Here is a 22,198-nt window from a genome sequence, read left to right on the forward strand (position 1 = left end):
GTCCATATCAGTGCTCCAGTCCAGACTGCACCTTAAGTGGGCTTTCTGCCCCTAAAATTAGTGCAAATTCATCTACTTGCGCATGTGCAACCTGTAAATATGCTGTTTTTTTGTTTTGTTTTGTTTTTTTTTAACGCTGGTGAAATGTGGAAGGAATGACTCAAAGAATCTGGAATCTGTCATGAGGATCATGATAAAAAAAGGAAAAGAAATGTGAATATTTGCCTTGCAAGTCGATTTACACTGTGCGCCAATACATTTTCTGTTTGCATGCTAAAATTTAAGTTAAGGGGTCACTGTGCTCCAAGTGAAAAAAGTTAGTCCGGAGCCCTGCAGAGTATATCAGGAAGATGAATGGACATGGTCTAGAGGGGATGTAGGAGTTAAAAATTGCAGTTTTTAATCACATCATCAAATTATCAGATAAGATATTGGTCTTAGCAAGTTCTGTTTCTGTCTTTGTGTGAGCTTACCATGGTGAAGAAAAGAAAAGGATGTAATGTTATTGTCCAGGAGACAGTATGGGGCCTGTGGCTGCAGTTAGCCTGCTGACCAGCAGATGGAGCCACAGCTCCACCATAGACGCTGAGGCAGAGACGTTGGTCCCGCTCCTCACAGCTCAGACTAGGACAGGTTTTCCATCCCACCGGCTAGATAATCGTCTTCACCTTGCTGGTATTAAATACTGGTCGGTTGAAATGATGAGCAGCAGGGCTCAGTGACTCAGTTCTTTACTGGACGTACAGTACAGTTCAATACACACCAGAAGCAAATGGTTAAAGGAACCTGTTTTGTTTTGCTGGCTGAACATGCCATATGTGTGTGTGTGTGTGTGTGTGTGTGTGTGTCTACACACGAACATGCCTGCCAGATGGCAGACAGACACAAAGATGCCTCTTTCACCCTTATTTATCATTTATTCCCTTATAGCATTATGGCTGGTTGACCGCCCCCTGAATGAATGAATGACTGACTGACTGACTGACTGTCTGTCCTTGTGGCCGTTTAACATGGTGCTTGGTTCACCGGTTGCCTGGATGCCGGCTCCTCTGGCTGACTAACCCGGTGGCTGACTCAATCACAGACTAGTTTGTCTAACTAAGTGGCCGACCGCTCCGCTCACCAACAGACTTGAGATTCCTGGATGACAAACTGGCGGCCTGCTCCGCTGAGTGGGCCTGCTCCGCTGAGTGATTCACCCACCGACTGTTTCTGCCTGACCATCTGACTGACTGACTGACTGACTGACTGACTGTCTGGTTTTTCAGATGAGGTCAGAGCAGCAGAGGGCTGCAGCTGCGAGGATAGAGTGCTGTTTTGTTTTCTCCTCAGGCCCGGACCAAACACAGACAACATTGTTACAGTACAGCGGAGACAGAGGGGGGTGGACAGAGCATGGGGGGGGGGGGGGGGGGGGTGGCGGGGTGAGAAGAATTCTAGATGGTGAAAGGAGTCTTAGAAAGAGGGGGTGGTCCAGGGATTCATAGGGAGACTGAAAAGATGGGTGATATAAGGAAGAGGTGGTGGAGGTACGGACCGTCATGTGTGATGCTACAGGTTGAATCCATACAGCAGCGTAGCTAACGTGAAGTGCCGTTTAGTTTGAGGGAAGCTGCGAGGACAGACACATTAGCAGAGAGAGAGGACAGATAGATAGATGGAAGAAAGAGAGATTCTCCATTGTGTCCAATTATAGGCCGTGCTCTGTCCTGTCCTCTCCCCAGCTGATTGAAAACCTGGAGCTGGATTCTGCTGGGTAATCAGGACCGGCACAGACTGTGTGGACAGTGTGTCTGACTGGACCGCATGTCGAGCACTCACAGACTGGTGGGACAGTGTGCTGTAGGACTAAGACCAGGCCTCTAGCAGCATCAGGGACAGCAGTTACCTCTGGTCTTAAATCAATAGGACTTGATTCTTTTAAAGGGATAGTTCAACATTTTGGCAAATTGGCCCATTGCCATAATCCCTATAGTCATAGCAGTAGGTTCGTTTCCTTTAATTGTCGGTGCAAGCTGTTTTTAGAATGGCGGAGCAGAGCCGTGGGCTACGCTACAGAGGCTAATGGGATTTCTTGGTTTCCCTCAACAAACTCATCAGATACACAATCCAACAACTCCAAAACGCTCTGGTGGACAAGTTGTGACCTGCACCTTCCCCACACTATGAGATAATAACGGAATGTTATATTATTATCAAATACACAATCCAACAACGGAACGGTACGAGACAGAGTTACCTCGAAAACAACTCTGTCTCATAGCTGTCTTTATGTTTGTTGTTGTTGTTGTTGTTGTTGTTCAAGTGTGTATTTTATGTGGACCTACTGTGCTGCTCTCTTGGCCAGGACCCCCTTGCAAAAGAGATTCTGAATCTCAATGGGATTATTCCTGGTTAAATAAAGGTTAAATAAAAATAAATTGGATTGTGTATTTGATCAGTTTGATGAGGGAAACCAAGAAATCCCATTAGCCTCCGTAGCATAGCTCTGAGCAGCTCGCAGCACGGCTCCATCGTTCTAAAAAACAACATGCACCGACAATTAAAGGTAACGAACCTACTGCTAAAACTATAGGGATTATGGCAAGGGCCAATTTGCCAAAATGTTGAACTATCCCTTTAAGTCCTTTTAAAGCCAAGAGAGATGCAACACATTTGGTCATTTAATCTGGTGACTGAAGTCCACAGTTTATGACATCATTATTCACACTCACACGCACATTATTCAGTGACCCCTCCCTCGTGGTCTGTGGACGGGAGCCTTGTCGTCTCGTTTATTTCCTCATTCGTCAAGTTCCTCCTTTAATGTTTTTTTTGTGTTTGTGTGCAGGCTGGTCAGGAGTCATTCCGGTCCATCACCAGGTCTTACTACAGAGGAGCTGCAGGAGCGCTGCTAGTCTATGACATCACAAGGTACCGGCCAATCACAGGCCATTGCGCACTCTGTAGCCAAGCTGAGATCCAAAATATTTAGAAGTCTGATGCTGAGAAATTATATTATTGTTATTATTATAATGTCCTGGAAACACGTTTTTATTAAAGAAACTGTAGTTAAATAAAGTTGATCAGCAGACATCGTTAACCAAAGACAGTAACATGGAACTCATCACATTTACTGCACAGTAATTTTGTGAAAGGTAAATTAAGAAGTGAATGATGAAATGCTTCTTTTCTATTGAACCTTTTCATCTGATAATTTCTGTGGGTTTTTAGGTATTTCCTCAAATTATAACACAGACAGCTGAGTCAGATACACATAACACAATTTTCTGGGGGGGTGGAACAATGTTTGTTCCAGAATATACACATGCATGAGAGGACAGCTGCTTCATCTACGATCAGTTTATCAAAGTATTGTCAGACTGAAACCAGAATTCTGCTTTTTCTGCAGACGGGACACCTTCAACCACTTGACGACCTGGTTAGAGGACGCTCGCCAACATTCCAACTCAAATATGGTCATCATGCTCATTGGCAACAAGAGGTACGGTCCGCTTTGCTTCAAGATACATCACACAGTGTGAGTCGGCATAGGATTCATATCAGGCATCACCAAACGGCCGACCTCGCCCCAGACCCGGACCGAGTGATGGTTCTGTCCGGACCCGTGACCAATCTCTGATAAATGAACAAGAATAGATCACTTTCATGGAGCATTGTTTTTTTTCTGACACTCAGATTGCGGGCGCAGCTAAGACAATAGCTTCACTCAGTTGAGCCAATCAAATCATTTGTTTACACTGCACAGCCAGAGAGAGGAAGAGAAAGGAGAAGGAGCTTACTTCAAAATAAGAAAAGTAGTCCCAGCCTAAAGAATGTATGGTCTTTAAACTGGGACTGTAATTTAAGAAAAAAAGAGAAAAGGAGTTGTTCAAGGCTGTTTGCACTTTTTTCTAAAAGAAGTACTTTTTAATTAATTTTATTCTGAGGTTTCTGTCTTGTTCACTTGAACTTGAATTGCAGGCCTTAAATTCATTCTCTTGGGGCTACTTTTATTTATGGTAAAATAGATGTGCACTATGTTAAAAATTCCCTGCATTGAAAACTGGCAATACATATTGTTGAAACTTGTTTTTGAAATTTTAGTAACTGGACCTCAGTGAATTTGAATTGAATACCCCTGATTAGACCGTTCCAGTAGGAAGTGGTGTTGGAAGGATTTTGCTGTTGTTGGTTTCTTCAACAACACACCGTTATGTTTGCACCTGGCCCTCTCTCTAAAAGAAAATAAAACTGTTTGACACTAACTTCAGTGAAATACACATTATAATCAGATTTAGATAAGGCCCAGCACCAAATCTGTGCTGGTTCCTCTCTGTAGACACTTTCTGTTTTCTGTAGTTGAGCCTACACAACATGGTGTTACGTAAGATCAAGTTACATCAAAAGAGTCTTTTGGTGTCTGGCAGAATTCTTGAGACTGCAGTGGCTCCAGAAAACACTTATTCACTTTATTCTGTGGAGTTGTTTTTTAAAATACAGAAAAAATGCAGTTTTTTTCTGTCCACACGATGATGATGTGAATGGTAATTTTACAAATCTCTGCAAATGAATTAAAAACGACACTGAAAGCTTTAGAGATGATCCGAACCTGATCAACACAATGATCACACAGTACAGAGTTCTTTTGTCCTGATATACAGATGTGTCCAGCTGTGTGCCTTCCTATAAACTATGTGCTATAAATCCGCCTCAGTCCATTTAGTGCAGCTCCAGACTTCATCACTGTAAGATTTTAATGGTCTAAACTAATTTAGCCACTCCTAGTGTGCTGGTAGTGACAGATAACACCAACCCCATGTTGGATTTACTCCGGGGGACACGCCGCCTCGCATGTGCACCGCCACGGCAGCGCTGTTGTAAAATACTGCCTGCACGCGTCAGGGATTGACAAATGGGCAAGACGCCGAATCTCCAGATCACGTGACGCAGCTGCGAGGAGCGAGAGACGCGCGTGTCACGCGAGCAGTGTGTCAGCTCTAACCCGTCAACATGGGCACTGAAATGAAAACCAAGACGCTGTGCAGCTGCCACACAGCCAGTGTGTGTGTTCCAGGCCGCACACTGTTGACCTGAGCACGGAGGCTTGAGTGGGAAATTATCAAAAAGGAAGACTGTGGGTCCATTGTCCGATTTCTCAAGACAAATCAGAGGACGAGATATTAACAGTATGTTTTATTTTCTCAACAGCAGGCAGGGATGTCAGTTTGTGTTTTTGTGTATGTGACTGTAGGATGTCTAGAGACATTAGACTCCTATAGAATAAAAACCAGATTGTTATAGAGAGACTGTGGGTGTAAAAAAACTCAACTCAAATTTTGTTTATATAGCACATTTAAAAACAACCTCAGTTTCCCAGAGGGCTGCACAACATAAATACAGTCCATTGCCAGCAATATCGATAATAAAAAACAGCATAAATTACCAACACAGATTAACAATAAATATTAGGGCAATAAAAACAATGACTAAAATAAGGTAAAACAAATTAATAATAAAATAAAAATAAAAAGTCAGGGTGTCAAATTTCCTTGAGTATTGTTTTGCCTTAAGTGGACAACTCAGAAATGTATGTCTGCACACATCTAGAAGTGTGTTTTACTACACCGTTTCCGTCCATCAATCTAAACTCAAGAAGCCTATCATGACTTTTTGTTCATTGAAACTGAAACCTACTGTACAACTCAGAGTGTGAAGGGCTGTGAATACTTTCTCTTGTCTAAAAGAGGAAGTTCACTTCTATACTAAACCTCAACCATGTATTGACAAAACAAAGAGCGTTACGTAACAGTGTTATGGAAGATAAAAAAAAAGGTTATACACATTATGTAAAAAGAAACACCTTGGACCCAATGCAGGCTGGTTTTAATACATCTATCAGTGCTCTGTTGGTGCGTTAGCACATTAAAGAAAATGGTTGTTCATACTGAAGAAGTTCAGTGCTGTTTTGATTTGTTCTCTTCTACAATCGGGTGTTTTCAGTGACCTGGAGTCGAGGAGAGAGGTGAAGAAAGAAGAAGGTGAAGCATTTGCCAGAGAACACGGCCTCATATTCATGGAGACCTCAGCCAAGACTGCCTCTAATGTCGAGGAGGTAATAACACACACGCATACACACACATGCATAGACTTAGCCACGCATTAGGCAACACTCTCATTTCAAACTTGTTTTAAAATCTGTCTTGAATATAATCTACTTCCTGTAGACCGACACTGAACAGCTTTTTCCTCACATAGAAATATTTTCTCTGTGAGAAGGGCGACACCAGAATGTCACACATATTATCTGCTATTTCACAGATATCAGTGCTGCCTGTTGACTTCTCTTTTTTTTTAAAGCACAATGCAAGCATGTAATTTTTCCACTCAGGACTGATAGCAAATGTTTGAATAAGCCATGATTGACTTTAGGAATTGTTTATCATCACCCAACCCTGTCCAGGCTTTGATGGTGTGTTGTCTTCAGCACAGAATTGAAAAGCGTTGTAGATGAAATGATAGATCCATGTTTTGGCTGACATTTGTTCTAGTGCCACAATTTATTTATTTTTTGAATATTTTATTTTGAAGTTTTCAATTATGGAAACAGAAAAACTTGTCGCCAGTAGAAACTCAATACTTGATTACACAGTTGACAAAGAGCTATGAGGTAACAGAATAACAACAGCTAAATGAAAAAAGAGAAAAGTAATTAAACAACAACAAAAAACACACACATTTACTACATTGTGACACATTGTGACTAAGACAGTGGTTCCCAACCTTTTTTGGCTCGTGACCCCATTTTGACGAATTTCTGGCGATGTGTCTTCACGTGATCGCCGTCAATCAAGATGCACCAGTTCAGATATTTTTATATGCTGCATTTTATCTGAACTCAATTTATATTCAAGAAAGTGAAAGTATAGAATACAGTTGTTTAAGATTGTGTGTAGAATTTTTAATCATAATTTTAAAAAGAATAATAATTAGTTTAAATTTTTTTTTTTTATCATATACTAGACATTTCAGGCGACCCCACATGGGGTCCCGACCCCAAGGTTGAAAAACACTGGACTAAGACATCTCAAACATTGTACCTGGACATTAGTATTGGTTTACAATTGAACCACTTCAAAGTCTAGTGCCACTATGAAGTAAAAATGTCATGACCTCAGTAACATAACAACAACAACGGCCAACAAAATGTCTAATGCAGCTGATTCATCATATTCACACTGACACGACTCCCAGTCAACATTTAATCCACTTATAATGTTTGAGTTTGAATACAGCGAGGAAGCTTTACATCTTCTTCTCTCTTTTTTTTGTGTTCATGTGTGGCAGCGTTACAGCGCCACACACAGGTCTGGAGTATGTACTAGAGCGTTTTGAGTCGTTTTCAGTGGATCCGTGTGTAGGCAGATATTTCTGCCATGATTTTTTTCAAAAAGAACAAGAAAAAGACCGTTTTTGGTGAGGCCGTATTTCAGTGTGGACAAGGCCTGAAAGACACTGCAGCAGGAGAGTTCACCCAGGGGGTTGTGTTTACATCAGAGCTGATCACAATAAATCCCTGCTTCCATTGTGAGTCATTTGACCCTAGTGTGAATGCAAATTGAACCGTTTTCCAATGCAGAAAAGTCTGTTGTTGGCAGGGTTAGTGGGTTGTATTGAAAAGAGGCTAGATGGGTAACATTTAAAATGTTACACCCCCTCATCATGAGCTGTTGAACCTCGGAGCATGAGAGCTCAAAGCTTGACTCTTGTATTTCTTCTCGGTGCTAGAAGGTTAACACAGAGGAGTTTTGCCGCCCTCCTCCCTCGACTTCTCACTGATCAGCACACTACGCCTCTAGTGTTCCAGAAACCCCCCCCTGCTGTGTCGTCCTGGCCTGCTTTTCAACAAGCAGCAGGGGTCTTGCCTCCACATCCAAAGCCATTGGTTGCCTCTCTGCTGGTGGCTCTGGTGGTAGATGTTGCCACGGAGCCTCTCCACCCCTCTTCCAACTGGGGGGGGGTGACACATCCTGGATCAGTGGCTGGATGGAGACTGACTGGATATGGAGGGATATTATTATATGTAGCTAATTCAGTCACCTTCCCTCCACTGCCCCCCCCCCCCCACAACATACCGCCACCATCTTCCTCCGTTCTGGTGTTAACTGATACTTTGACCATAAAATGGGTATAAATGGAACTATGTGGTGGTAGAAAGGTGTTGGTGAACTATGCAGAGGTGGCCCTGCCTCCTCACCACCACCACCACACAGATATCACAATTAGTACTGTCACGATGATGAATTTTTAGTTGACGATTAATTGCTATATAAATAATTGCAATCAACAATTTAATTGTCGTTTTCTACTTCTTTTTTTTTGCAGTATTTCTTTAAATACTGTTTTTTCCACCGTATTGAATGGCTGCATTTCATGTATATTTACACACTCGGGTGGTGGATCCATAGATGTTTGTTTTTTTTTATTTGTGGTGTTAGCGCCTTTGACTGCCATCATTTTGCTGCAAATCCAACAAATCGCCTCCTCCAAGTTATTGGACTCTCCTTTCTCATTTGGCTTAAAACCAAAATGTGTTTGGCATTTGCAGCTAATCCAGGAAGCTCATGTAATAGATCCTTATTGAAATTTGGTTGTTGAATATAAGAAATAAAGCCCCTCCAGATTAACAGTTTGTGGCGCTCCACTCAGGGTGTGTGAAAATTTGAGTGTGCAAGTAAATTTTTCATCTACTTGCCCATGTACAACCAGTAAATTTGCCGTTTTATTTTATTAATTAATTAATTTTTTACACTGGTGAAACACTCAAAGAATCTGTAATCTGTCATCACAGGTGTCAGGCCAATGTGTGTGAGGATCATGAATAAAAAGCAAATGTGAATATTTGCTTTGCGACTCAATTTATGGTGTGCGGGGAGGGTCACTGTGCCCCTAAAACAGTTAGTCTGGAGCCCTGGTGTCATTAAACCACAGTAGAAGAAGAGGGCGCAACGTGATGTCATTATAGGGACAATGAGGAGTTTTGGAAAGCAAAATGTTTTCACACTACATTTCCCATGAGCCTCCACGCCATGTCATTAAAAGAGGACCAAACATCAAACAGTGGAAAACGATGTGGAAGTGGTGATGAAATCTGACATTTCTGTTAGTTTGATACAGATGAATGGAAACCATTTGAACCGTTAGGCTAAATGATTGTGATCATTTGCCGTTTATATCATTCATATCTACATGGAGCGGGTAAGCTCGGTGCTGGCTGCCATGTCGTGTCGCCATGTTTTTACGTTCAGTGGCAGCGTGACGGTAGGAAACCACGGAAACTCAGCGGAGACACCGGAGCTGTCGGCTCAGGTCGAGGTGGCGTCTGTGAAAAGTCACCGCGGTAACGCAGTGAGGAGGAATGTAGCGTTACACTGATGCTGCATTCACGTGCAGTCGGGCAGACGGCCATCGGTAACAAACCAGATGTCATTTTAGTCACAGAAGTGGAGAGAAAGCCGGTAAAACGTGGGTCAGGTAAACAATACGACATCGCCATGACAACATATTGTCACATGTATTGTTTTGCCTCGTGTTGACGGACCACTTGCTTACATAGAGGCTTGTTTATGCCGTTACGTGCAGCGGCTGTCGTCCGTCTGCCGTCTGCCCAATTTCACGTGAATGCAGCATGAAAAATACGATTGAGTTGCTTGCGATATACAACCGCAACGCTAGATGGGAGTAATTCCTACACAATGTACCTTTAAATGATCATGATCAGGTGATTATGTAATAATTGTGACATGCTCACCTATTACAGTACTGACTTCTGACCAGAGAAGTGATGGAATCAGGCTCGTGGTGTTCTTCTTCCACTGCAGTGTGATGCTGAGTGTTTGATTGTCCCGTCCTCCCCTCCTGTCAGCTGTTTACCTGTAGCGCCACAGCTCACCATCGTCACAGCGACCCGCCCCTCACACAGACACACCCCCGCTGTTGTTGTGTGGAATGAAGGCAGGCCGTTGTCCTTGGGGACCCTTTTCTCACTTACCCAGTCACATAAATAATCCCATCCTACACAGCACAGCATGCTAGCCAAGGGCACCACAGTGCGTGTGCATGTGTGTGTGCGCATGCGCGTGTGTTAGAGTGTGTGTGTGTGTGTGTGTTTACATAGATTTTCCTTCTAACCCTCTGCCTGGCCTATATCGTGCAAAATCAGACCCCCACTCTGCTGCTGAGTTGAGCTCTGAGGTGCTCTGGGGTTAAGACGAGGGGGAGGGGAGGGTGTGTGTGTGTGTGTGTGTGGTATGATTAATTTGTCTCATTAGTGTCCTCTGAATCCTCCTGATAGCGCTCCTCTCCTCCCTTCCCCTCATCTCTCCTCGCTCCATCCCTCCTCATCCCTCGACGTCCATCATTTGCTTCTTACCTCCGTCACCTCCCCCCTCCCATTCTCTATCCACTCCTTCCCTCTCCTCCTCAACCAACATGTCTTCCTCTTTTTTTTTTTCACCCTCCTGCCCTCTTCCATTCATTTCTCCCTCAGCTGCTTCCTCCTCCTCTTCTTCCTCTTCCTCGCCCTCCCCCCTCCCTCGTATCCATCATCTCCATTTCTCCAGCAGTATATCAACCACTTACGGTTCATACATATTCATAACCTCCACCCTACCTCCAGCAGCATCCAGCAGCCAATCAGTGCGCCGGCTTTACCATGAGGGTTTGTGGGTGGACACCAGGGCTGATGGGATGGTCCTTAGAGGGAGAGAGAGAGATTCCTGTCAGCATCTCCTCACCCTTCTGTCCTCCCTCCCTCACTTCCTGTAAACCTTATTCTCAGTCTCTCGTGTCTTTTTCCTCCTCTTTTTTTCCTCCTCTCATTCTGTGTTTTACATTTTACTCTTTTTCTCTTTCTCCGTTCTTGTTGTTCTTCTCCTTTAGTCCTTGCTCTGCGCTCTCTTATTTCCATCCTTTAAACATGATCTCTCCTCCATGTGTTTTTCACTTCTGTTTATCTCCCGTCCTATCGCTCCTGCCCACCTTTGCAACCTACACACATCTGAACCTGATATTTCAATTAAGGCAGCAGCGTACGAGGGCGTGAATGAACAAGGGATGCGGCGCTGAGTCGGAGGGAGGAAATAGGACAGAGTTAACAGGGCAGGAGTCTATTTCCGACTGGGTGTCAGAGAGGAGTTCAGGACATATTTTCAGTTCTAAATGATTCCTCTTAAGGATCACACATTTTTATGGCCTAAAAAAAAAAGCCCTTTGTCAAGGCTGTTGGATTTGCAGTTTCATTGTTTCTCTGTAGACTGATGTGTGTGTGTGTGTGTGTGTGATCATCCCAGTTGCTCTGCAGCTCAGACCCTGGAGACACAAACATTAAGAAAGTGTCCCCGGAGAGGCTTGTGGAGAGATACCACAGTCACAGGCCAGTTGCTCAGGGAGGGAGCTTAACTCCACTTTATTCTCACATCTTTGATCCTCACTTACTGTCCGTAAGCTGTGTGTGTGTGTGTTGTGACTGCGCTCAGATCTTATTGTTGTAGTTACTGTTGACTAGAAGGCGTAGATCTGCTCCAAAGGGTTTCACATCCACTAACAAGGTCTTCAGTGTCATCTAAACTTTAAAAGCCTTAAAGGGTCTCTCTCTCTCTCTCTCTCTCTCTCTCTCTCTCTCTCTCTCTCTCTCTTTTGACCCTGTAGAACATCTTCCCTCTCTGATCAGTTTTTCTCTTAAAGCAGACTAATTGCCCCCTGGTGAAAATCCACTTTGGAGAACCTGGAGAGACGACAACAAAATATGAACGAAAACCAAAGGGACTGGGGATGCACCAATCTGATATTAAGATCAGATATCGGCCCAGATATTGACTAGATATTTAGATCGGGTATCGAGCACCGATCTATTCTGTTCAATTCTATGTTTGTGACACGTGCTACATCACGTGTCAGCAGCTTGTGCAGCACGCAGGTAGACAACAAACGCAAGGGTTAGGAAAGTCAAGCTTGATGCCTTCACTGACTGCGTTTACATGCAGTCAGTAAAACTTTCATAACCGGAACATTAACAATAAGCCATGTAAACATGAAAAACCTGAATATGCTCATATTCCAGTTTTTAAAAACCCGAAAAAGACCCCTGGGTTACTCCTTTTCTAACCCGAATATTTGGTCATGTATACGCCTATCGGGATATCCCCATTGAAAGGAACATTAATTTGTGTTCTGCGCACGATGGAATCTAGGTATTTTGACCTACAGGAACCATACTTGTAAATAATACAAATTATATTATATTGAAGACAGGTGTACAGGCGTTTAATCAGCAACTTTTAAACTTCTAATAAATAAATGTGTGCTCCGGCTACAGACTGTAGGCTCCGGCTCTTTCCTTCGGTCAGTCGGAGTTCTCAACGGGCCGGACGTGCCCCCACCGTCCACCCTCTCCCCCGCTTTCGGCTGCCGAGAATAGTTGCTCGAACTGCGGCGGGTCCGAGCTTCAACACCCGAGGCCGACTGAGAACTCTAATGAGAAATGAAGCAGCTTAGAAACTGCTCAAACTGCAATCGTGGGCGATGAGAGGTTTTGTACATTCAAGAAAATAGAAATAGACCCGGCTTTTATTCTCTCGATCAGTGGAGGAGAGTGTGGTGAAACAACAAGACCAAAAACCCGCGACTACCAATATTTATAAGCGACTTCACAGAAAAACAAGCCAAAAGTCGCTTTTAACAAGCGGACTTGGCAACTGTGCCGCCGTGCTGCTGCTGTTGTTGTTGTTGTTGTTGTTGTTGTTTTTGGATACAGGACAGAAGAAGCTGAAATGACGCGCATTGTGTCATGACGTTCTCCGTGCGTCAGGAATCACCCTGTTTGCTCAGACATGTAAACGGGTTATTCCGAATATTTCAGAAACCGGAATATTGACCTTAACCCGAATATTGACTGCATGTAAACGTACTCACTATCTTCCATGTGGCAAGGTGTATGGTTTATTAATTCAACAGTGGTATTGGTTTGGATCGGTATCGGCTTTGGGACTCAAACTGGTGAAAGCAGATGTCTGCAGTGTCTAGAGTCACCCTGGCGTTGGTTACATCGATGCCAGTAAATACCCCGGCCTACTGCAGTCATGTGACCCCTGGTGTGAAGGCAGATTGTCCCCTTTTCCATTGCCAACACAAGACAGATGTTGGTGTTGTCATTAGCTAGGAAGCCAGATGTAGCATCGGTTTAAATCTAGGTTTTTGTTTTCTGACATATAAACAACACACTGCTGAGAGTACCTTCACATCACCCAACACTCTCTCAGCCACGTGGAGGCAGTTTGACAGTCTCTCTCTGATCAATACTTCATCATGACTGTTCTAAGACCTTATGATTCAGTTTTTGCCCTGACTTGCAGTGTGAATTGTGGGATATAGTATAAACTTATACACTCGTGTATGTTCCCTTATGTCCAATCAGTTCAGTTTACCTCAAGACAAGTAGATAGACTCAACCAATGTGGAACACAAATCTTTGAACTGAACACTGAAGCTGTTTTACATAGTTTGTTTGACATTCGGCTTCTTTGTAAAAAAAAAAAAAAACATTTTCGTAAGAGCTGAGTTGTCTCACTTCCTGTCTCTCTCTCTCTCTCTCTGTCAGGCTTTTATCAACACAGCCAAGGAGATCTACGAGAAGATCCAGGAGGGGGTGTTCGATATCAACAATGAGGTAAGACACACCGATCCCTCCCCCTGTCCTTCCTCCAGAAACCTCTTCATTCTTGCTCCCTTTTTTTCCTCTTTCCAGGCCGCCATCTCCCCTCTTCAGTCTTTGTTCTCCTCAGTGTCATTTTCCAGCAGTGTGTGTGGTTTGCCACGCTCCCTCTCTCCTCAAAAAGAGGGGGAAAAAACCTCCTCTCTGCTTCCTTTGACTCCAGCCAAGCAAAACTCCCCATGCACCTCCTCTCACCTGCTCTATTTTCCACACCCTACACTATTCCTCTCACTCTCTCTCTCTCCAACTCTCTCTCTCTCTCTCTCAGCATCTGCCAGCTCATAAATTCCTCACATCCCACAAGGTCTCAATCATTCTGTAAGAAAACAAACACGTCAGCCAGTCAGTCTGTAAGCTGCCTATGCAGCCAGTCAGTAAGTTTACTCTCCAGTCAGCCAGATGGTTATCTTCTTAGTGAAACAGCTCTCCATGCAGGAGCGTCCAGACACCCGGCCTGTCAGCAGGTACAAGTGTTGGTCACACAAGAATGCAGTTTACCTGTGAAAACGTGTCTCAGCTTCTTTTTCATGGAGACAGACGACACTCAAACCTGTTCTTGGATAAAAATCACAGTCGCAATCGGTGGCACAGGTTCCTTAACCAGGGGAGTTTATGCATTTTACTTGTTTCATTATATTCAGGTGTTTCTCATCAGCTCAGATTTCCTCATCACAGCTCTGAGGCCAAGTCTTTGGAGTAATTGATGGTTAAATGAATGACTTGTAACTTGTTCCAGGGAGAATGGAGGCTCTCTTCCTTCCACCTAGCACAAACACGTCGTAACATTGTTTTGGCTTCACTAAAAACAAATGCACGTGGCCGGGAAGAGGGTTAGCAACACAGAGGAGAAGCCACCAGACTTACATAGTTCCCCTTTAACTTTTAAAAATGCATTGACCAATCATAGTGAACCAAAGCATACTTCCGGTCTGATCTTTGTTTACTATATCCATGACATACTTTGTGTTGTAAGAGTGAGTGCGTGACCCCTTTAAAGGCCGTTCAGATGTGGCGACTTCTGTACACGTTCACAACCCAAGCAACACCATAGTGGTGCACATTAGGTGTGACATGCATTGCAGCAAGTGCAATGGCATGTCATTTGATAAGAATTAAAGGTCCAGTGTGTAATAATTGTCAAGGTTTAGTGGCAAAATCTGAATATACAGTACTACCCATGAATATATTTGTATAAGTGTATAATCGCTATAAAATAAAATATGGGTTTTGTAGCCTTATAATTATTCTTTTATATATACATATAGGAAGGGTCTTGCTTTAGAGAGTGTCACCATCTTGCGCCACCATGTTTGTACGGCAGCCTGAAGAGAAAATCCAGCCAGCTAGAGAGCACGTTTCAAGAGTTTCACGTTCATAAATAAATAAGGTGGAAGGAAAGAAGAAGAAGAAGGAGGAAACAGCAGACATATCGTAAAATGGTTTAGATCTTCACCTCATCACTCCATGCTCCTGAAATACCCAGTCATGGTGAGTGTGAGCGAGTGAGCACTGCAAACTAGAATCTGAACGCTAGATATCACGGTTTTCCCCCCATTTTACACACTGGACCTTTAACCAATCAGCTCCATGGACATGCTTCTCCAGCAGCAGCATGCAGTGTGCCCAGCAGGTCACTGACCCAGTCCAGTACCCTCGGCAACCAAAACTCAGTTTTCCTTCTCCAGACAAAAATGCCCAGAAGAAGTTATAATATCCTTCTTTAAGGACTAAAAACGTTGTGTGGATGATAGACCTAAACTTTGCCCTCTTGGCCAGGTCGCCCTTGAAAATGAGATCTCGATCTCAATGGGTCTTTTTACCTGGTTAAATAAAGGCCAAATAAATAAAAACTCAGAAAAAGATCCTCTGTTTGGGCATTTACATGTGGACATGGAGCAGAACAAAGGAAAGAAGGGACACTTAAGTGTGTCCACATACTGGAGAGTGTCCACGAAATTTGTCACCTGCTATGTCTGCAGTCCACGTGTGTCCACATGTGCAAAAATGCCCTCATGCATTATGAACCTAACCTTGTGCACATGCAGCGTCAGCCGTGTCCAGCACACTGCTGTCTCTGAAATATCCACTCCATCACCAGTCGTCTCTGTTGTGATTCCGGTGCCACCACAGTGTGATCAGACTTTAGCCTGGTGTGCCTGGAGCGGCAGGTCAGTTAGTTTTGTTTTGCTCTGATCCATCAGTAGCAGGTGGTATTTCTCTCCAAAGTCGTTTTCAGTGGACACAGCAGCTGCTGGGCTTGTTGTTGCTCAGACCACTTGACTTTCACATGAATCAAATGTAAAATGTGGATTTGTGAGTCTTTCTGTCCATGGACTCACAACATGTTTGGCTGTGTTGATGTCCTCCACACTTGTTGGCATGTTTCATGAAGTGATAGTGTGAGAGAGAAAAAAAAGACAATTAAAGGTTATAGCTACAACATTGTTTTATGAATTTTGACGGCTCCAAAATAAATATTTACATCTGGTTACGTTGGCAACGTCAACATGAAATGATATCTGCGCCAACAGCATTAGTACACTGATGTCACATGAGGCAGAGCTCAGGGGCCAGATCGTGATAGCTCTGTGGAGAAAATAGCATCGTGCTAATGCTAATGCTAATTAACGGTTAGCCAGTACTGTAATGTTTCCAGTGCAGGTATGATGCTGTGGGTTTGTCGGGTTCGTCTGCAGGTGAGTTAGTGTGAAATGATTCAGATGTGTTTCCAGTCCGCTGTCAACACCAGAGCTGCTGTGGTTAGCGTTAGCTACTAGCTGCTCCCTATAGGCGTAACTGGTACGTACCAGTAGCCTACAATTAAAGGTTGGCGCGAGTGTGAGTGCGACACCTACTGGCCAGGAGGAATTAAACTTGTAGCTAACACCTTTAAGTCAAAATTAGATTTTTTTTTTGATATCACCAAGATCAAAGTAAAACATTTAGAAAAACAAAAAAAAATCAGGAACAACTTAGCTGAGCTGCTTCAGACAGCTGTTTGTGATGTGAGTTTCTTCTCATTCATGAAACCTGAGCTGAAGTAGAACTTCACAGGAGGCTCCGTGTACCTCATGTTAAAGCTGCTCATATTTCCCCTCATAGGCAACCCACGACCTACAATTACCACTTTATATATAATTCAAATCACATCGTATCACATATAATTTGAAATTACATTATTTTTTCTCTCAGTGTGACTCTAATTAGGCCTGTCACAATTATTGCATAATCACCTGATCGCAATCATTTGAGCTGACCGCAGTTATTTTGCATAATGGTTAGAATGGTCTCCATTCATCTGTATAAACACAGCTGGATGAAACTAACAGAAATGTCAGATTTCATCACTATTTCTGCGTCGTTCTACAAGGTTTGACTGGTCCTCTTTAATGACATCATCACGTTGTGCCCTCTTCTTCTGCATGAGTGGAGCCACAAACTGTTTATCTGGAGGAGCTTCATTTGTAATATTCATGACCGCATTTCCATTTTTCAATTATGGCAATTAATCGTCAGCTAAAATATCATGATTGTGACAGCTCTAACTCTAATAATCCAGTATGACATCCAGGGTGTTTATCACAATATATCATTTTTGTCCACCTGGGTGTTTGTGTTTACAGATACAATGTTTGGGTCTGTACACACCAATAAGCAGGAACACACCACCGTGTATGGACAGCGTGTGTATTTAATGAACAGGGTTGGTGTGTGTGTTATCTGTGGAGCGTAGTTTGAGAGTGAGTGTGTGGCCCTTGATCCTGTCAGTGAGTGGAAGTGGTTGAGTCAGACGGGACTGGAGTTAGCCAGACACTCAGTGTTTGTGCTCTCAGTCAGAGTAAGATGGAGTGAAGCAGGCCGGCCGGCCAAACCACATCAGCTGACTGAGAGAGAGAGAGAGAGAGAGAGGGAAGCCCCACCAGAAATGTTGGCAGCCACTATGAGAAAAAACTCTCTCACACACACACACACATACTCAGACACACACATGGCCTTAGCTCAATAAATGTGATTTAAAGGCATCCAGTGTTTCCCAGAGGCACCACTGCTACTGATTGTAAGAGGGGGAGTTACAGTGAGAGGGAGAGAGATAAATATACACCAGGAGAGAGAGGGAGTGGGAGTGGGGGGGAGTGGCGGGGGTGATGAAACACAGAGAGGGAAGGTGAGCACCACAGCACACACACACAAATGGAGAGAGAGAGCTGCAGTTGAAGGCCAGAGTGAGGGAGAGGGAGTTGAAAGAACCGAGTCTCTCTGTCTCTCTCCCCCTCTCTCTGTCTTTTATATGTGCGTCTCTTTCTTTCCTCGCCGTGTCCTTGTGTGCTGCTGGTGTTTCCTTTTCCTTTGTGCAGCACACAAGCACCTGTTGTGTGCTCTGTGATGTGATCTAATAGAAGCCCCTGCAGGCTGAGTGCATGAAAGCAATGACACACTCATTCTGCGCTGGGTTTCCATTTAGTCACTGATTACATCCACTTTTTTCTTCTCGTCATGGTGAAACTCAGCCTCAGCTGGACTTTTATTAGATTTATTTATTTGGAATAAAAACCAAGTTGTAGACGTGTGTCAGCAGGAAGCAGCACAGTTTAGTGTCTGCCTTCTTTCATTCGTTTATATATTACTTTTTATTTACTTTCTAGCAGTATGCAAAACAATACACACATACACATAGTATAAATGGTAAATGGTCTGTATTTTATATAGTGTTTTACTATACCTGCAACGATACCCAAAGCGCTTTTACATCATACATCGCATTCACCCATTCACACAGCATAGCATAGATTAACAGCCTATAGAAAAACATAGCGTAGCAACGCATCATAACAAAGCATAGCATAGTATAACATAACAGCATAACATAGCATAGTAAATCAAAACATACCATAACATAGCATACTATAGCAAAACATCATAACATAACATACAAGAGCATAGCATAACATAGCATAGCATAGCAAAATATCGTAACATAGCATAGCAAAACATAGCATAGCATAGCATAGTAAAACATAACATAGCATAGCAAAATATAGCATAGCATAGCAAAACATAGCATATCATAACAACATAGCATAGCATAGCAAAACATAACATATTGCTGTTGGAAATGGGGAAGATCGTTTTCAATTGGAGGGTTTGACCTCAGTTCTTACAGTTGACACATGCAGTAGCTGAGCCATGTTGACCAACCAGCTTGGTTCCTGGGTTTGAAAGTGATAGTCTCCATCATGTACATCTCTGTCCTGATATTTGATGTGGAGTGTTTTTAACCCCTTGTTCTCTCTCCCTCTGTGTCTCTGTGTCCACTCAGGCTAATGGTATTAAGATCGGACCCCAGCACCCCACCACCAACTCCACACTGACCGGTAGCCAGGGAGGCCAACAGGCTGGAGGGGGCTGCTGCTGAACCCCTCCCCCGAACACACCTCCTCCTCCTCCTCCAACCCCGACCCCACCCCACCCCACCCAACCCCCCATTCCTTCCCCCCTCTTGCCCTCCGTGGCCCCTCCTCGCATTTCTACAGAACTGTCCAGGCTCACTAACAGTTTGTTAACCTCTCTACTGCTCCATTCTCTCACACCCATCCCTTCCTCCCGCCCACTCCTCCCTCTCTGTGTCTTCTTCTCTTCTCTGTCTTTCAGCCATGTCTTTCCCCACGTCCCCTCACCATAGCGAAAGGTGGAGGGGCTGCGTTCTCATACGTCATCCTGACTTCCTGCAGTCTTATGAGGATAAGAGTCAGAGTCAGCTTCACCTGCAGATCAACTGACCAAAATCAAAAGTTTTGCGGTTCACTTTTTTTTCTTTTCTTTTTTTTTCTCTCGGTTAGATAAACAGGTTTTAATCTTTTTATTTAAAAACATCCATGCATCTTAATTCATGAGGATGTTGTTGGGATAATCCAGTACCTCAGAATTATGAAAAAAAAGAAAGAAGAGAAACGACAACTATATTTTCAGTAACAGTGAGTTGACTTTGTCCAGATAGAGACAGGATGGTGAGTAGAGATTAAACACACTCTTAACGACTGACTGTATGGAATAAACCATGCTCTGTGTTGTGTCTGCAGACACATTTGTACATGTTTTTAAAGAAAATTACACAGCACGTTGGCAGCGGGACATGTTCCTACATGTTGAGTCAGTTCTCATGCTGTGCCTGTGTGTATAGGGATGATATAGGTATTCCAGTATGTCAGGCTGTAAGATGTTGGAGGCTTTCAAGTCACGGTATTTTCTTTCCATGAAACAATGTGCAAATTATGTCATTTTTGCGCGTCCTCTCCCCTTTTTTTTCATCATGTTAGTTTCTTCTCTCGCTCTCCGTCTTTGTGTCTTTTTTGTTTTTTTGTTTTTTGTCGACTTGCAGATGATTTGTATTTAATGAACACTACGAACTGGTTGTGACTGAAAAAAATAGAGAAAAGTTGTTTTAAATTTGTCCGGGGAGGGAGTAAAAAGACCAAACTGTTGAGTGTGAACATACACGCTTTTCATAAACGATAGAAAAGACAAGCAGGACAGTCTAAGAAACATTAAGGGATGTCGAGAGCAGTGGCTGCCATTATGAAATTAAAAGAAAATAAAAAAAATAAATGAAAATAGATTGGAAATCAATTTTTTTTTTGTAAACTGTATTTATCGGGCACATTTCTGTGTATATATGGCTCTTCGGATTTCTGTAGCTTTTTCCGGCTGTTTTGGGGTCAGGCTTGGTGAGTTAGCTGTTTTCTTACCGGGGGGGGGGGGGGGGGGTTGGAAAAGACCGGTGTCATTTAAATCCAAAGCCGCTGAGCCACCTTGTTCCGGTCGGGGCTGCAGCAGGCGTCCTTTGTTTTAAATGACGAGTGTGAGCGATAAGGTTGTAGTAGAAGACCCTGGTGGAGAACACACTAACTACACACACCAAGTCCTCTCCCTTTGAAGTAAACTCATATTTTTACCACAAATTTAGCGGGCAGGTACAAAGCGTATACTGTTTAGAGCTTGATCGATGACTGCTGCAATGTGTTCTGCTTTGAGATCAACTATGTAATATGCGCCATTTTACTGTTATGATCATATTTTAGTATTTCAGTTACTTCTGGTTCATCCCTCCCTCTCATCCCCCCTTCTTCTTCTTCTTCTTCTTCTCTCTCTCTGACTGTGTGGTAGCATTAGCTCTGTATCTATTTTAATGCCAAATTATTGCTTACCTGTGTTTTTTGTCCAGAAGAAAATGAGGGAAAAATAAAAACAAAGAATTCAACTAGGCCCTTGTAATCTGACCTGAAATCAGCTGTCTGCCTTAACTCCACCCCTCCCACCCCCCCTGTGAGATTTGGACAGCTGCTAAAATGAATCAAATTGACCCCGTTTTTATCTGCAGATGGGCATTTGACCACTACCTGGCCAGCTTTACGCATATGTTAGACACACTACGTATGCGAGAGACATTAGCAGCAGGCCTAGTTTGAACTTTGCGTATCAATCGCGGCATTTCAGAAGAATCCAACCCACATGTTGACATACTAGTTTTCTTCCCATCCCCTCCATGCGCACACACACCGAGCCTGCATACAGTATATGCATGCATACGTAGATGATGCATACATATATTTCAGCCTATCTATCCTAGCTGTTATCTCTCCAGGCTATCTAGAACTGTAGGGACTCTTTGGACTTCACAGCAGTGTGAGTGAATCATGTTTTCCTCGACAGTGTGTTCTTCTCTTCTTTTTTCTTTCTCTTTGTTTTTTTATTCCTAGATATATTCGGACAGTTATTAATCTTACTCTGATAATTATTCTTTGTAAAGCAACGTGCGTGTGTGTGTGTATGTGTGCGTGTGTTGTGTGCGTGCGTGTGTGCGTGCGTGTGTGTGTGTGGACCCAGGGGGATTACAGGGGGAGGATCAAGCCAAACCTGATGCATCTATCTATCTATCTTATCTATGGATTGATCTATCTATCTTATCTATGTGGCCCTCCTGTCTTGCTCTTCCCTTCTCTTCCTGCCTCTCCTCCTCAACATTATTTGCTGTGTTTGTTCTTTGGAAAAAATAAAACGAAAAAATGAAAAAATGAAAATGCTACACAATAAACTATAATAAAACATTCTAAACTCTAAACATGTCATTTTGATGGTTATGTGGAGATGGAAAAAATACAGTGTTTGAAAAAAAAAAAAAAATGCGTTTGGTTTTTCTGTCTTTTGTTTTTTTTTAACCGCTCATCCAGCTGACTTCAGGTTTTATGAATCAACCAATCATTACTGATCTTCCGATTCCTCCATTAAAATGAGCGGGGAGGCTCTTGTGTGTCGTTGGAACTGAAGCAGTCATGGAGATTGTGCTTCCTGATGAAGGTCAGACTGACTGAGAGCCTGCTCGATGAATTAAACATTCAGTAGCTGGTATGTAGTCAGGGACGGTTTGTATGTCCGCTGTATGTGTGTAACCTT

The 22,198-nt window shown here is 43.2% G+C and overlaps 1 protein-coding gene across 1 annotated transcript in view; it reads left to right on the plus strand.

The window, feature by feature from the left end:
- Positions 1-21,866, plus strand: part of rab2a (RAB2A, member RAS oncogene family) — a 37,892-nt gene extending 16,026 nt beyond the window's left edge. The window contains exons 4-8 of the mRNA XM_085806064.1: positions 2,831-2,913; positions 3,392-3,484; positions 5,983-6,094; positions 13,637-13,705; positions 19,068-21,866. Of these exons, the coding sequence (XP_085662190.1) occupies positions 2,831-2,913; positions 3,392-3,484; positions 5,983-6,094; positions 13,637-13,705; positions 19,068-19,163 (453 nt within the window). The 3' untranslated portion in view covers positions 19,164-21,866. The remainder of the gene's footprint in view (positions 1-2,830; positions 2,914-3,391; positions 3,485-5,982; positions 6,095-13,636; positions 13,706-19,067) is intronic.
- Positions 21,867-22,198: the final 332 nt, after the last annotated feature.

This window comes from Trachurus japonicus, chromosome 17, assembly GCF_045865225.1.
Source record: "Trachurus japonicus isolate A0001 chromosome 17, Traja_1.0".
NCBI classification, from domain to species: domain Eukaryota; kingdom Metazoa; phylum Chordata; class Actinopteri; order Carangiformes; family Carangidae; genus Trachurus; species Trachurus japonicus.